At 49.9% G+C, this 12,837-nt stretch overlaps 1 protein-coding gene across 1 annotated transcript in view; it reads right to left on the bottom strand.

Annotated features, from left to right (window-relative positions):
• Zswim6 (zinc finger SWIM-type containing 6) overlaps nucleotides 1–4,716 on the bottom strand; it is a 160,199-nt gene extending 155,483 nt beyond the window's left edge. The window contains exon 1 of the mRNA XM_052159520.1: nucleotides 4,042–4,716. Coding sequence (XP_052015480.1) covers nucleotides 4,042–4,678 — 637 coding nt within the window. The 5' untranslated portion in view covers nucleotides 4,679–4,716. The remainder of the gene's footprint in view (nucleotides 1–4,041) is intronic.
• Between the last annotated feature and the right edge of the window lie 8,121 nt (nucleotides 4,717–12,837).

Genomic DNA, 12,837 nt, shown 5'->3' with positions numbered 1-12,837 from the left:
GAAAAGCAAAAGTAAATTAGTATACAGTGCTATACAAAAATGTTTTCTATTATTTTACCCTTGAAAATGGGTGCAATAAAACACACTCTGACCTATCTAAAATACACTTAACTCTGAAAGTGAATTTTGAGTCTCATCTTTATAGTCATCTTTGGTCAATAAAGAAAATAAGAATGCTCTAGTAAAGGCCAAGAAATTACTGACTGAAATTTTTACTCATTTTAATTTCAATGCATATTCTCCTTGAACTTTACTCTCTTGACTCCATCCACGCCCCAGCAAAAAAGAATGAGTTAATGTATTAATAACACTCAAGCAGTAATTTTCTCTCCCAAAAGCAACTACCAAAGAAACAGCCAACTGCTTTTAAAATGTAATTCCTTCCTTCTCACACAAATGACTCTGGTTGTACTTAAATTTGCCAAGGTTCTAAATAAATATTTTAATCAAAATAAACTCTGAAAAAAAAACTACATACCAGTCCCTCAGAAAGAACAATCTACACACAAAGAGAGAAAGAGAGAGAGGGAGAGGGAGAGAGAGAGAAAAGACAAAAAACAAATTATAACTCAAAGGTTAATCTTCTTTAATTCTGAAAATGTGGTTGCAAGAAGACAGAAATAAAGTCCTAAAACTTGCCAGTCCACTTAACTCTCTTCTCCAGACACTGCGGGCCCCTTTCTTTACACCAAAGTCTTCTGTTGTTTGAAACCTGTGTGAAGCCAGTTGGCTGGCTGGGAACTCAAGATTAGAACAGGGTACCCTCAAACACAGAGACTCCCCCGTCTTGAGTGCTGGGATTAAAGTCATGAGCCATCATACTTGACCTAATTACAGTAAAAGGTCACCTTTGTTAAGATATATCAGCTACTTGATTCTGTTCATAGCTGTATAATATTCCAGTCAGCAGTTCTTGACCAAATCCTATCTGACAGAAACTGAGAACCAGTCCAACTTTTCACCACTGCCAAGTACATGCAGTGGGCGTTCTGTCATGCACCACCATCACACACCACTATTACAAACATCTGAAACCTTATAGATTACAAATGCCTAGCTTTGGTCAAACGTGCCATAAATATTTAATCCAGTTACAGATTTTACTTGCCTTATGATGTTGTCAGCCCAACAGAAAACAGATTTTTTTTCCAATTAATCTGTCTTTGCCTTTGATTTTAAGTCATATACAAGAGGGTCAGACAAAAACCTGGGGGCAACTGATTAGACATTACCTCTGAAATTGATTAACCAAGATCCACTTAGAGACCCTTCTTAACAAAAAGCATTCTAATTTAACAAAAATAAGTAAATACATTTCTATCAAACCTTCCTATAGCCACCAACGAGCAATTATTAAATACAACTACTTATGTCTAATAACTTAATAGTACTTGCCAGTACAAAGGTTTATAGCGTACTGTTGAAAATCTACCCAGCAAGCTTCATTTCTAACAAGCCCAATTCCCTACTGCTCAAGCTTTGGACAAGCCTGTAAGATAAAGTCCTAAACTAGGTTCCCATTTTGAGCAGCATTCAGGAACACATCCTATACAAACCCAAGTTGTCAATAGCAGAAAACTGTTTATACTGACATCAACATAGTATTCCGTTCTTTTCTACCTCAGGTTGTTGTTATTGTTGTTGTTGTTGTTTGACCCTAACTTAGATACTTAATCTAGCTGGCCTCCTGCTCCTCATCATAGATGGACAAAACCTGGTTCTACCTTTTCTATCTCTGTGCCAGATGCCAGACATTTATTTAACAGCCTTCCCTCTTGATGCTGACTGGCACAAGAAAACCTGGATGTTAAATAAACTGGCAGAACTCAAGAGAAGGGAAAGAAGAAAGAAAGAAAAAAAAAAAAACCGTGTTTTCCACAATTTGTACCGCATTTGTGTAGTACATTTGTGTAAGTATTTCCAAAGAGGTGGTCAAGTCTTCAAACGGTACTAGAGGCATGCAAGCCTCTTCACATCAACCCGGGGCCAACTGCATTCACTCAAGTGGCAGCCCTTCCCCTTTGGGGACTATTGAAAAAGTTACTATTTTCTTTTACAACTTATTGTTCACCCTGGCCTCTTCCACTTACGGACACAGGCAAAGCCCACGCTGTGTGTCTGTCTCCTAGAGAAGATTGCATCTTTTATTTATCGCCCCTTGGCTTTATTTTCACAGTGAATTCCTGGCTTAAATGCAATCAGCCAAGAACCCTCCCTACGTGCTCTCCTGTCACTCCTCATTGCTCACAAGCAGAGTCAAACACAGCGAGGGGAAGGGGGGGCGGGGGCCACGCCGCAACACTGCCAGCCAAGCCATAAAAATTCAGACTCCAGTTAGTTACACCCAGAGACCATACATGTGCTTCAATCGGTTTCAAACTGGCAGGGAAAGAGAAGATGATTGGGGGGGGGGGGAGGGGGGTGCTGTAACTAGAAAGAATGTTAATTAGATTTTAAAGGAAAGAAAGGTGGGGGGGGGGGGAGGATGGATAGCCTCAAAAACCAACCCCCCTCTTAGACAGGGCGAAGGGTGCAGAGCAACACTGAGGGCTGTCTTTGGAAATAAATGACCATGCAGAAAATCACGTTTTCAGATTACATTAGAATTCAAATTAACCAAACAGGATTAAAACAAATCTTCTGTGTCGGGGCAACTGTCCAGACCCCCACTCCACTCCCAAGGAAAAGGATAAAAAGAAAAGGACAAGTTAAAAATGAGAGAGAAGGGGGCAGAGACAGATACAGCCTTTCAAATCTATATATATATATCCTCACTCACTTGCTTCGGGGTTCATCCCTACAATTTCAACCAGAGTGGGAGGGGGTTATAAAATATGCCTTCAGCAATCCGGAGGAAAAAATATGGGGACAGGGAGGCCGCGCTGCAGCATTGTTCAACCCAGTTCAAACGTTCCCATAACTATGGTTGGGAAAGATATCTAAACGGAAGAAAAAGAAAAGCCCGGTGGAAGGCAGAGGGATTTGAGAAAACTCTCCTGGTCTGTCAGAGAAAGAAGGGGCTGTGCAGCTTTAAATCACAAGTCCTTCTCTCGCCTTTGTCAAATATCTTCTACTTTACAAGCCCTGAAAAGAAATAAAGAGGCTCTTTTGTTTGCTTTCCCCTTTTCGGAGGGTGACAGAAAATTGAAAGGGGCGCAAATAAACCAGAAAGGAGAACAAAGTGCCGGGTGGTGCGGGGCGCGCAGCAGCGCAGGGGCCGCGGGGCCCCTCCGTGCGGATGCCGGCCGGCCGCGGGTCACAGCGTCGGACCGGGCTGCCCGCTCCCTCAGCACCGCGCCCCGACCCCGGGCTCTGGCAGAAGTCGGGCGGCGGGTGCCTCACGGGACGGAGAAGCGCGAGCTGCGCCCCTCAGCGGCCCGGCCCGCCGTCGCTCCGGGCGGGGGTGGCTCGGGGACCTGGACGCGGATGCCGCGGAGCTCGTCGCAGGCACCTTAAGCAGCCAGGGTACGTGGGGCCGGCCGGCGGGCCGTCGGAGCCCCGAGCGGAGCAGTGGCCGAACGGTACTGAAGGGATCGCCACCGCCACCACCACCACCCCTCGGACCGCGGGGCGCGGAGCGGCGCCAGAAGAAAGGACGCGAGCCGGGCAGCGCAGAGCGAGCGCCCCGGTCGGCATTGTCTGCGGCCCGCGCCCCCTCCCCCGCGCCGCACGCCCCAGCAGGAGCCCGAGCCCCGCGGCCGCCCGCGCCTTTGTCCACGCTCGCCCCGCACACCGGCGCTCAGCCTGCGGGACAGACGACGGGGACGCCGACACCCACCGCCCCGCCACCGAGGGGCGCGTCCTGCTGATTCATTTCCCACTCGCGCTAGCCCGTCCGGGGAGACGGGGGCGGGGACCAGCGGGAGGAAATGGGCGCTGCGCTCCGCTCCGCTCCGGGGACCGTCCGAGTCGCCCGCTGCTGCACCACGCGCCCGGTCAGGGGCGGCCCAGGGGAGCGGAGGGGACCCTTCCCTCCCCCACCCGGGAGGAACAGAAGGACAGACCGGAGGACCGACGGCCCGCGGCGGCCCCGTGACTCACCGACTTGCAGGACGTTGTCTACGCAGCCACTCTCCAGCAGCGCGATACCCCGGCGGAAGGGCAGCCGCGTCTCGTCGCCGCCGTCCGCAGCGCTGGCCGCCCCCACCGACGGGGTCCCGGTGCCCGCGGCGACGGCGGCGGCGGCGGCTGAGGTGGCGGCCGGCGAGGATGAGGAGCCGCCGCCGCCGCCGCCCGCGCCGCCGCCCGTGCCGCCGCCGCCGCTGTCGTCGCCGGGGCCGCCCGCGGAGCCGCCGCCGGTGTTGAAGGACGAGTACATGCAGATCTCCCGCTCACTGCGGGGAAAGGACCAGTAGACGATGCGGCGCTGCACCGGCTCCGGGATGCGCTCAAAGCGCTCCTCCACGCGCTGGAACGGCCACTTCTCCGCCACCCTGCGCGCTGCGATGTCCAGCAGAGACTCGGGGCTCTGGGTCTTGCCCGGCGGCAGCAGCCCCAGCGCCGCGCCGCCCCCGCACGCCGCCGCCGCCGCCGCACCGCCCGCCCGCGGGCCGGGCCGACAGGCAGAGCTGTAGCCGCCACCCGCGCCGCCGCCGCTGCTGCCCCCACCGCCGCCGCCGCCGCCCGGCCGGCAGCAGAGCCGTTTCGCGGGAGGAGGCTGCTGTCCGCGCTCCGCCATGACCGCGCCGCTTCTAACCCGACAGCGGAAGTGCCGGGACCCTATAAACGGCACAAGGAAGCGCGACACGCACACGCCGTGGCGACGCCACGCTGCCATCTAGGGCCCGCCGCTCCTTGTAGGGGCACGGGAGGTGTGGCCTATGCCGTGACGACGTCGCCAAGGAGGAGCGCCGATAGGGAGAACCTAGGGGAGGGGGCGGGGCCTATGCAAATCACTGGGCTGAAACATAAATAGAGCGCTCCGTGGACACGGGGGTGGCGAGGGCGCCCGGGTTGGGTGCCGGGTGGGCTGTGAGAATGTCAGGCTGCTGTGACGCGGGGGGCGGGGCTCAGGCGGGGTTCCCGCGGGAGGGGGCGGGCCGTCTGCCAAGAGGAGGGTGGGTGGGTCTCTGCGCCCCCTGTCTACTCAACTTAGCCCTCCAGCGCCCTGCCTCCTTTTGATGTCCGCCAAGTGGGGACGCTCCTCGTGGGTCGCCGCGGGGCGGGGAGGGGGGAGGGTTCCGAACTAAATGGAGGGCGGACCGACTGTTCGATGCCCCACCCCCCAGTCCGCCGGCCCCGCGGGGAAAAGCCTCTGGGCGGAGGAGGCGCTTTCAAAACAAAGAAATGCTGCGTGAAGCCCGGGGGACGCGGCCGAGAGGAAGGCGGGGGAGGCGCTGCCCAGGCCGCCTGCTTTCCTTCCAACCCGGCGGAGCGAACTTCCCCCACCCTCGGCCGTGGCTGCGGCGCGGGGGGCGGGGGGGGGGGGAAGGGAGGAGGGCTGAGCTCAGCCACTGTTTTCCAGTTCACTTTTCGCGGACCCAGGTGGAGAAGGGGCGCGGCTGCCCCGCGTAACTGCAGCGCACTCAGCCCTGAGCCCGGGTTCGCTCCGGCCGGGTGTCAAGCCAGGGAGCCGAGTCGATCGAGCGCCTAGGCACGCACAGCGCTCGGATGCTGCCCCGCAGCCGCTGGACGAGCGTCCGAGCCGGCCACGCAGCGCCGCCCCGCCCCGCCCTGCCCTCGCACTCTTTCAGCCCTTCGGGCCAAGAAGCCGACCCGCCTGGGTTCAGCCCGGAGCCCCAATCGCCCTCTGCCGCGACCTGCTGCAGACCCAGGGGTCGGGCCGCTCCAGTTAGAGCGCGCACACGGGCAGAGGGTCACGCAAACTCTCGTTCGCGAGACGGTTGTCGCTCACGGCCGCCCGGTGGAGGACAGCGGCCGCGGGCGCTCTGGTGTCTGCGGTGGGGCTGAGACCTGGAGTCCTTGGCGCTCGGGACGCGCGCTGCGCTCCCTGCAGCATTGGCGGCGCCCGACCGGCGGGTCCTCCCGCAGCAGGGCAGCAGGACGAGCGAGCAGCGCTGGGAGACGGTGCCCGGGCGCCAGCGGAGGCGGAGAAACGAGTCCCCGTCTGAACCGGGAACCCTGCGGACATTGTTCTTCGCACTCTGCATAGCTTGGTTAGATCTCAGCCAAGCCGCAGGCTTAATGACCACGTTAGACATCCTGACTTCTTGCTCCACCTTCTGTTTTTACTGTAAACAGTGTTAGAGATACTGTCTATTGTTGGAGATAAGCCCTAGCTCCTCTGACACTTTCGCATATTGGCTTCTCCCACTGCCTACCTGGTCTGAATTTAAAGCGACTACGTGCGTCGGCGTTGTAAAGAAAATTGCCCACTCAAAGCGAAGGCGGCCCGAGACATTGGACATAATCCATGTCGGGCATCAGGAGCCCCAGGCTAGAAGTCCCTGGAGACGGGACGCTGGCAGACTTTCCATAGCTGCTTGTTAGGAAAATTTTGGTGACATGTTTTTGTATATTCATCCAGTATTTTTCTAGGCACCTCCTCGGTGCCTAGGAAAAAGCCGGGCAAAAAACTGGAAGACTTTTATGGGCAAGTGGAAGAGGAAGTCTCTTTCCTCCGGTTGTTTAATATCTAGATCTCTTTAAAAAATAACTTTAGGAGGCTTTAAAACTTAGACTATTGGAGCAGAAAGAAGGGTGAGCTCTATTCTGTCCTTAAAAAGTCATGACAAAGGCGTGTGCAGCACAGATCACTGAACATTTTCACCCATGTACATTGATCTCTGAACTGGAGAGTTAAAAAGGACAAAACCGGTGTCCTCGGACAGAATAAATGACTCATTGGACTCAGCTGCGGTGTTGGTGGGAGGGGTTAATTAACATTACAGGAAAATGCATACCTTTGGAGGGGGCTAACATTTAGAGAATTTGATATCGAAATGAACTAAAGAGACTGGATCTAAGGCGTGGACCTTCCCTGGAGGGAGCCAGTCATTTTTTGTTAAGTTTTTGGCTGGGAATGAAACACAGGCCCTCCAGCGGGAGTGCTCTGGGGCTGAACTCTACCCCTAGCCCTGGGGCAAGCCAGCTTCTTTTTCTAATTCAAAGAAAAGCTCAGGGCCACTGAGTCTGGTCTAACCCTGCTTGATCTCCCTAGGGTTTCAGACACTCTGCCCACTCTTCCTTTTAAATGGTTCCCCTCGCTCTTGGGTTTCTCTGGCACCTTATTATCCCTTCTCTTCTGGTCATCTTCCTCTCTGCCTTACTTTTTTGTTGTTTGTTATTTCTCCTTCTCCTCCGAACTTTACAGTGCCCCCATCCTACAGCCCGGTATGAAGGCACCCCGTGGAGAGTCAACACCGTTCAAACCCAAAACCTTGGGCTCAACTCATCCCCAGATCGCGGCGCTCACTGTCAGAGTGCCTATTTCAGACTCAAAGTACTGCCTTTCCCCCTGCATTGTCTTGTCCCCCTCCGTGACCTATCAGGGTCCACCCCCCCTTCCCCCCCCCCCCCCCCCGCTTTGATAGCCTCTTTGGTGCAACTCCCCCAGATCGACTCGCAGTGTCGATGATTATCTCATCCCTTCTCACCGCTCACAGTCCCTGCAGGCTGTGCAGGGCCTTGTTGCTGGCTGGTGTGTCTGTATAGCCTGTCCTCCGAGTCCTCCCCCCACCCACCCCCCACCCCGTGCTTCCCAAAGTAAATTTCTGTTACTGTCACCCTCCTGCACAAGTCCCTTGAAATGGCTCTATACTGCCTACTGGGAAAAGTCCAAACTGAGATCTGTCTCGACCAAACCTAACTTTCCAGCCTTGTCTTCTAAAACACAAAAGATTTTTTCCCCCAGTTCCCCAGCAGGAATGCTGTTATGTCCCAACAGGACAGGCCTGCCCCACACATTTGCTCAATACATTCCTGAGGCCTGAAATCTCTCTCTCTCTCCTCTTGGAATTTGTTAAATTCCTCCCCTTCCTTCAAGGACTTGCTTAAAGGCCACTTCCTCTGGAAAACCCCACCTTGGTGTGTGACCCCTCTTTGAGTCTGTCTTGTGACATTTATACCATTGTGCCAAATATCACCCTGATACTATGCTCTGGCCTTTGTCTTCTCTTTCTTGCCAGGTTAGAAGTTCTCTGAGGCATTGGGATTATGTGTGCTTCTCCAGAGCCTCTGAGAGCCCCTTCCCCTACTACACCAAGCTTTCTTCCCATAGCTAGCAAGTCCCATGAACTTGTTGACAGGATACCATCTTTGGCTGGTTCTTCTGCTGCTTCTCCATTTTAAGGATTTATGGTAGTTATTTTCCTGCTATTCCTATAACTCCGTTACTAAATTATTTAGTTTCCCTTTCCTACCAGGCCTCTACCCAAGGGATTAAATTGGGGTTGAAGCCATGTCCAGTGTCTACCATTAGGTAACGGTGGGGAACCAGACTTCGAAGGGCTGTGACTTGTCCTGGCATCACAGAATCTCACATCACAGGTCAGGAGATAGGCTCCCCAGTCAATTCCATAAGAAGTTCTCTGAGGAGCTGAACCGATGAACTCAAGAAACACCGATGTATTCCCAGGCACTAAAACCAGCACCTGGCCCGTGTGACTGGGTGCATGGATGGATGGATAGCAGGCATGCAGGAAGACACAGGACTCTAAGAAAGGAAGTGGTGTCCTAGCCTGAGATCTATCAGGGTTCCTCTCTCTTCTTTGCCTGTAATCACACAGGAAGCAGAGGCAGGAGGATGGATGATGCATGCAGGGCCAGCTTGGGCTATTATTCAGCATGAATTTCAAAGAACTAAAAACTGAAATCTTTGAGTTGGATTAGATACCAGTTTATCAAATCCCCAAAGCACCAATTTTCCTGCAGTCCAGAATGCACCAACCCGTGAACAGGGGACTCTGAAGTTAACACGTGAGTTTTGAAAGTTACTCTTTGGTAGTAAGAACTTTACACAGTCCCAGGATTTAGGACTGCAGGAAAAGAAAACCACATTGCCTCATTATTACTAGTCATCTCAGCTAATTAAGACAATAATTTGCCATTAGCAGGAAGATTCCAAGACATGGAAATTGGATTAGATCTAAGGAACTTCAAGTCATTTGCAGACACAAAGCTATGCTCATTTTCATGCTATTTTTCATACTGGGATATATTTTTTTATATAATAACCAAAGTCAATAACATTCCATGGAATATAATTCAATTGTTTAGAAGGGAATAAAAGCCTCAAATAGCATCGTTAGCCTCTGAACCAAACGTTAATCTCCCTTCCAATGGAATGACAGATAATTCAAAGTTGTGTGGATAAAAGGAAGAATGGGGTCTTAAGAGATGACACTTCATCAATAAAACATGCCTGTAATGGGGAAATGCCCAAAGAATCTTCCAGGCCAGTCATTTCTACCAAATAAACTCAGGCAAAAGAAGAAGAGGGTGTGGAGTGACGGAGAACCAGCCAGTTAGAACAACTGCTCCATCTTCAAAGAAGGAAAACTTTGGAAACCCCTTTATCTTTGTTAAATCCTGAAGAATCAAGCCACTAATGTCTTCCTGCATTTTCAAGAGTAACCACAGACACAGTTGGGACCTTTACAGATAGCTCAGTTAGTGCTCCAGCCACTTTACATCAGAATCAGATACGGAAACTGAGGCTCAAAGATTTTTGCCATAGATTATTTGGTCCAATCAAGCAAAGATTCGAACTTGAGTTCACTGTCAGAGCTTCTGGCATTAGTCAGCATTTCTCAAACTTGCCAGTTCATAAGAATCACCCCAAACTCGTGTTAGAAATACAGACTTCTCTCAGCTCTCTCAAATTTCATTTTCCGCCAAGATGTAGTGAAGATTAGAATTGATGGTTTTCACCCATGCCACAGATTCTTCAGAATAGGAAAAATCTGGCACTGTGCCATGCTTCCTTGTCATGCCTCCTACAAACTGTTGTGAGACTAGCATTCAAGTACTGAGCAACCACTTTCTATCCTAAGAAAATGTGTTCTGCTAGAACAGGAACCTTTGGTTACAGCCTCAGCTCAACGTATTCCAAAGACTCAGGTCGGCCATTCACTTACAAGTTTACTTTGTATTTTGAAAATTTGGGAAATTTTCCTCGCTCAACTCTCTAGAGGCATTGCACTTGCCTTCTTCAGTGGGTAACCTACTCTCACTGATTGACAAGTTGAAAACTTAGTTGTGAATAGAGTGTGAGTGCAGTCTTAGTCTTGTGAAAGTGGGCCAGACTGTTGTGGTACTAGTCTGCCTTCCAACTCAAAGTGTAATGGTGAAAGTCTTTTGTTGAGAACCCTCTCAGCACTGGTATGTTGCTAAGACCTGACAGCAGCCTTAGAGCCTAATGCTAACCAACAAGGAAATGCTGCATAGGGTTACAGCCTTCTGACTTTTGCCTTTGAAAACTTACTTTTCATTAAGTATTTTAAGATCGTTATCAGTTATAAAGCAACACTATTTCAGTGGATAAAGACATTTACTTCAGTTTCTACCCATGTCAACCAGGAAAGAGGGAGCTCCCACTTTTAAAGATTCTAAAGGCAACACAAAAGAATCACAGTTTGAAAAAAGTAATGACCCCAATTTCCGTTAATATGCTTTTTTTTTCATCTCTGATATGTGATGTGATGCAAGGAAGACACATATTTAAGACATTTTAAGTACTGTAGTATGGAGCCAAAGGCGCTCACGTGTGTGAAAGACACATTTGTAGAAAATAGCAGCATCCCATGTGGCTGGAGGGATGGCTTAGCGGTTAAGAACACTGTTGTTCCGAGGCACCTGGGTTGGATCCCCAGAACCCACCTGGTGGCTCACAGCCATCTGTAACTCCAGTTCCAGAGGACGGGTGCCCTCTTTTGACCTCCAAGGGCACCGAAAGCAGCCAGTGCACAGACTTACATGCAGGCAAGCACCCAAACACATAAAAATGGTCATGAAAAAAAAAATCAGTTCAAAGAAAAATGTCATTCCAGAAAACATCTTGTGCCACGAGGGGTGGCACACACCTTTAATCCCAATACTGAGGCAGAGGCAGGAGGATTTCTGTGAGTTCAAAACCCATTTGGTCTATATAGCAAGTTCCAAGCCAGCACGGGATCCTGTGTCAGAAAGGAAAACAGAATGTGTAGGAATGTCGGTACTCAACCTTTAATCCCAGAACTCAGAAGGCAGAGGTGGATCTCTGTAAGTTTGAGGTCATCCTGTTCTACAGAGTGAGTTCTAAGGCAGTCAGTTACATAAAGAGATCCTGTCTCAAAATAATAGTAATAATAACATAATAATAAGCAAAAAGTCATGTTGCAAGCACATAGCATAAGCATTTTCTAAAGTGATCAAATAGTTTATTGGCTTTTATTCCTATCAGTAGAATTTAAATGTAGAATTTAGACAACCAAGTATTTCTTGTGTCTTGTAGACAAAAGTGTATTTCCATTTAAGATAGACGTCAGTTTCAGGGCTAGAGAGATGGCTCAGTAGTTAAGAGTACTGGCTGCCCTTCCAGAGGTCCTGAGTTCTAGCCCCAGCACCCACATGGAGGCTCACAACCATCTATCTATAAACGGATCTGATGCTCTTCTGGCCTGCAGGTATACAAGCAACAAAGCACTCACATACATAAGTAACTAAAAATATTGTTAAAATCAGTTTGAGATGTCTAAACCAAACTTTAAAATGGATTTGCTAAGGGTGTGCTATCACCTACAATACTTTTTTTAGTTTTGTGAAGTCATTTCCTGTCAGGAATAGCATCGTGACGATTCAGACAGGAAAAGTGTCACTTCTCATAAATGTTCAAAAAAAAGCCACAAGTAAGTAACTTGTAAAGATGGAAGTTTCAGCAAAACCTGATTTGAAGTTTTTCTGTGTGAATCTGTACTCACTGGCACCTCCAGACCACAGAGTACACAAAAGTTTCAGGGGAGCTATCTGGAATGCAAGATCTGCTCAAGCCCTGAAACTCATAGGATGTTCGACTCCACAGACTAGAAATCTTCTAAATCGTGATATACTCTCTTAACTTCATAAGTCCATTAAAAAGACGTATAAACACAATGAAACTGTTTAAGCTCTATTAAGTTATTTTTGCTTCAATTCTCCATCTCTAGTTGTTGCTGAAACTTCACTTTCAGACACATCAGAAGAGGGCGTCAGATCCCAGTACAGATGGTTGTGAGTCACCATGTGGTTGGCTGGGAATTGAACTCAGGACCTTTGGAAGAGCAGCCAATGCTCTTGACCTCTAAGCCATCTCTCCAGCCTCCCTACAACTTTAAATTATTTACCCTATACCTACTCATAACAATTCTTCTCTTCCTGAAGCATTGTTCCCACTCTACGTGGCCTTAAAAAGCACAAGGCCTGCATGTTATAATTCAATATAAAATAAAATCAAGTTCCCTTAGTCTCTTTTACTTTGACTTCTTAAAGAGTGCTAGAATCTGGTGGTTCTCTTCTGGACTCTATAGCAATGCTATGACAGGCTTTAGGAGGTCCAGAATCTGCCATTGCTAGATCGCACACTAGAAGAGTTGCTGTGCATTCCTGTAACAGCCTCAGCTCCCCGGAGTATGCTGTCTTAGGGTTTGTATTCTTGCAAAAACATCATGACTAAGAAACAAGTTGGGGAGGAAAGGGTTTGTTCAGCTTACACTTCCCACAATGCTGTTCATCACCAAAGGAAGTCAGGATAGGAACTCATGCAATGCAGAAACTTAGAGGCAGGAGCTGATGCAGAGGCCATGGAGGGGTGCTACTTACTGGCTTGCTTCTCCTGGCTTGCTCAGCTTGCTTTCTTATAGAACCCAGGACTACCAGTCCAGGGATGGCACCACCCACAATGGGCCCTACCCGTTTGATCAC

The sequence above is a fragment of the Apodemus sylvaticus genome, chromosome 16, assembly GCF_947179515.1.
Source record: "Apodemus sylvaticus chromosome 16, mApoSyl1.1, whole genome shotgun sequence".
Lineage (NCBI taxonomy): Eukaryota > Metazoa > Chordata > Mammalia > Rodentia > Muridae > Apodemus > Apodemus sylvaticus.
Note: the sequence above shows the minus strand (reverse complement) of the source record. Positions and strands in the feature narration are given on the sequence as shown.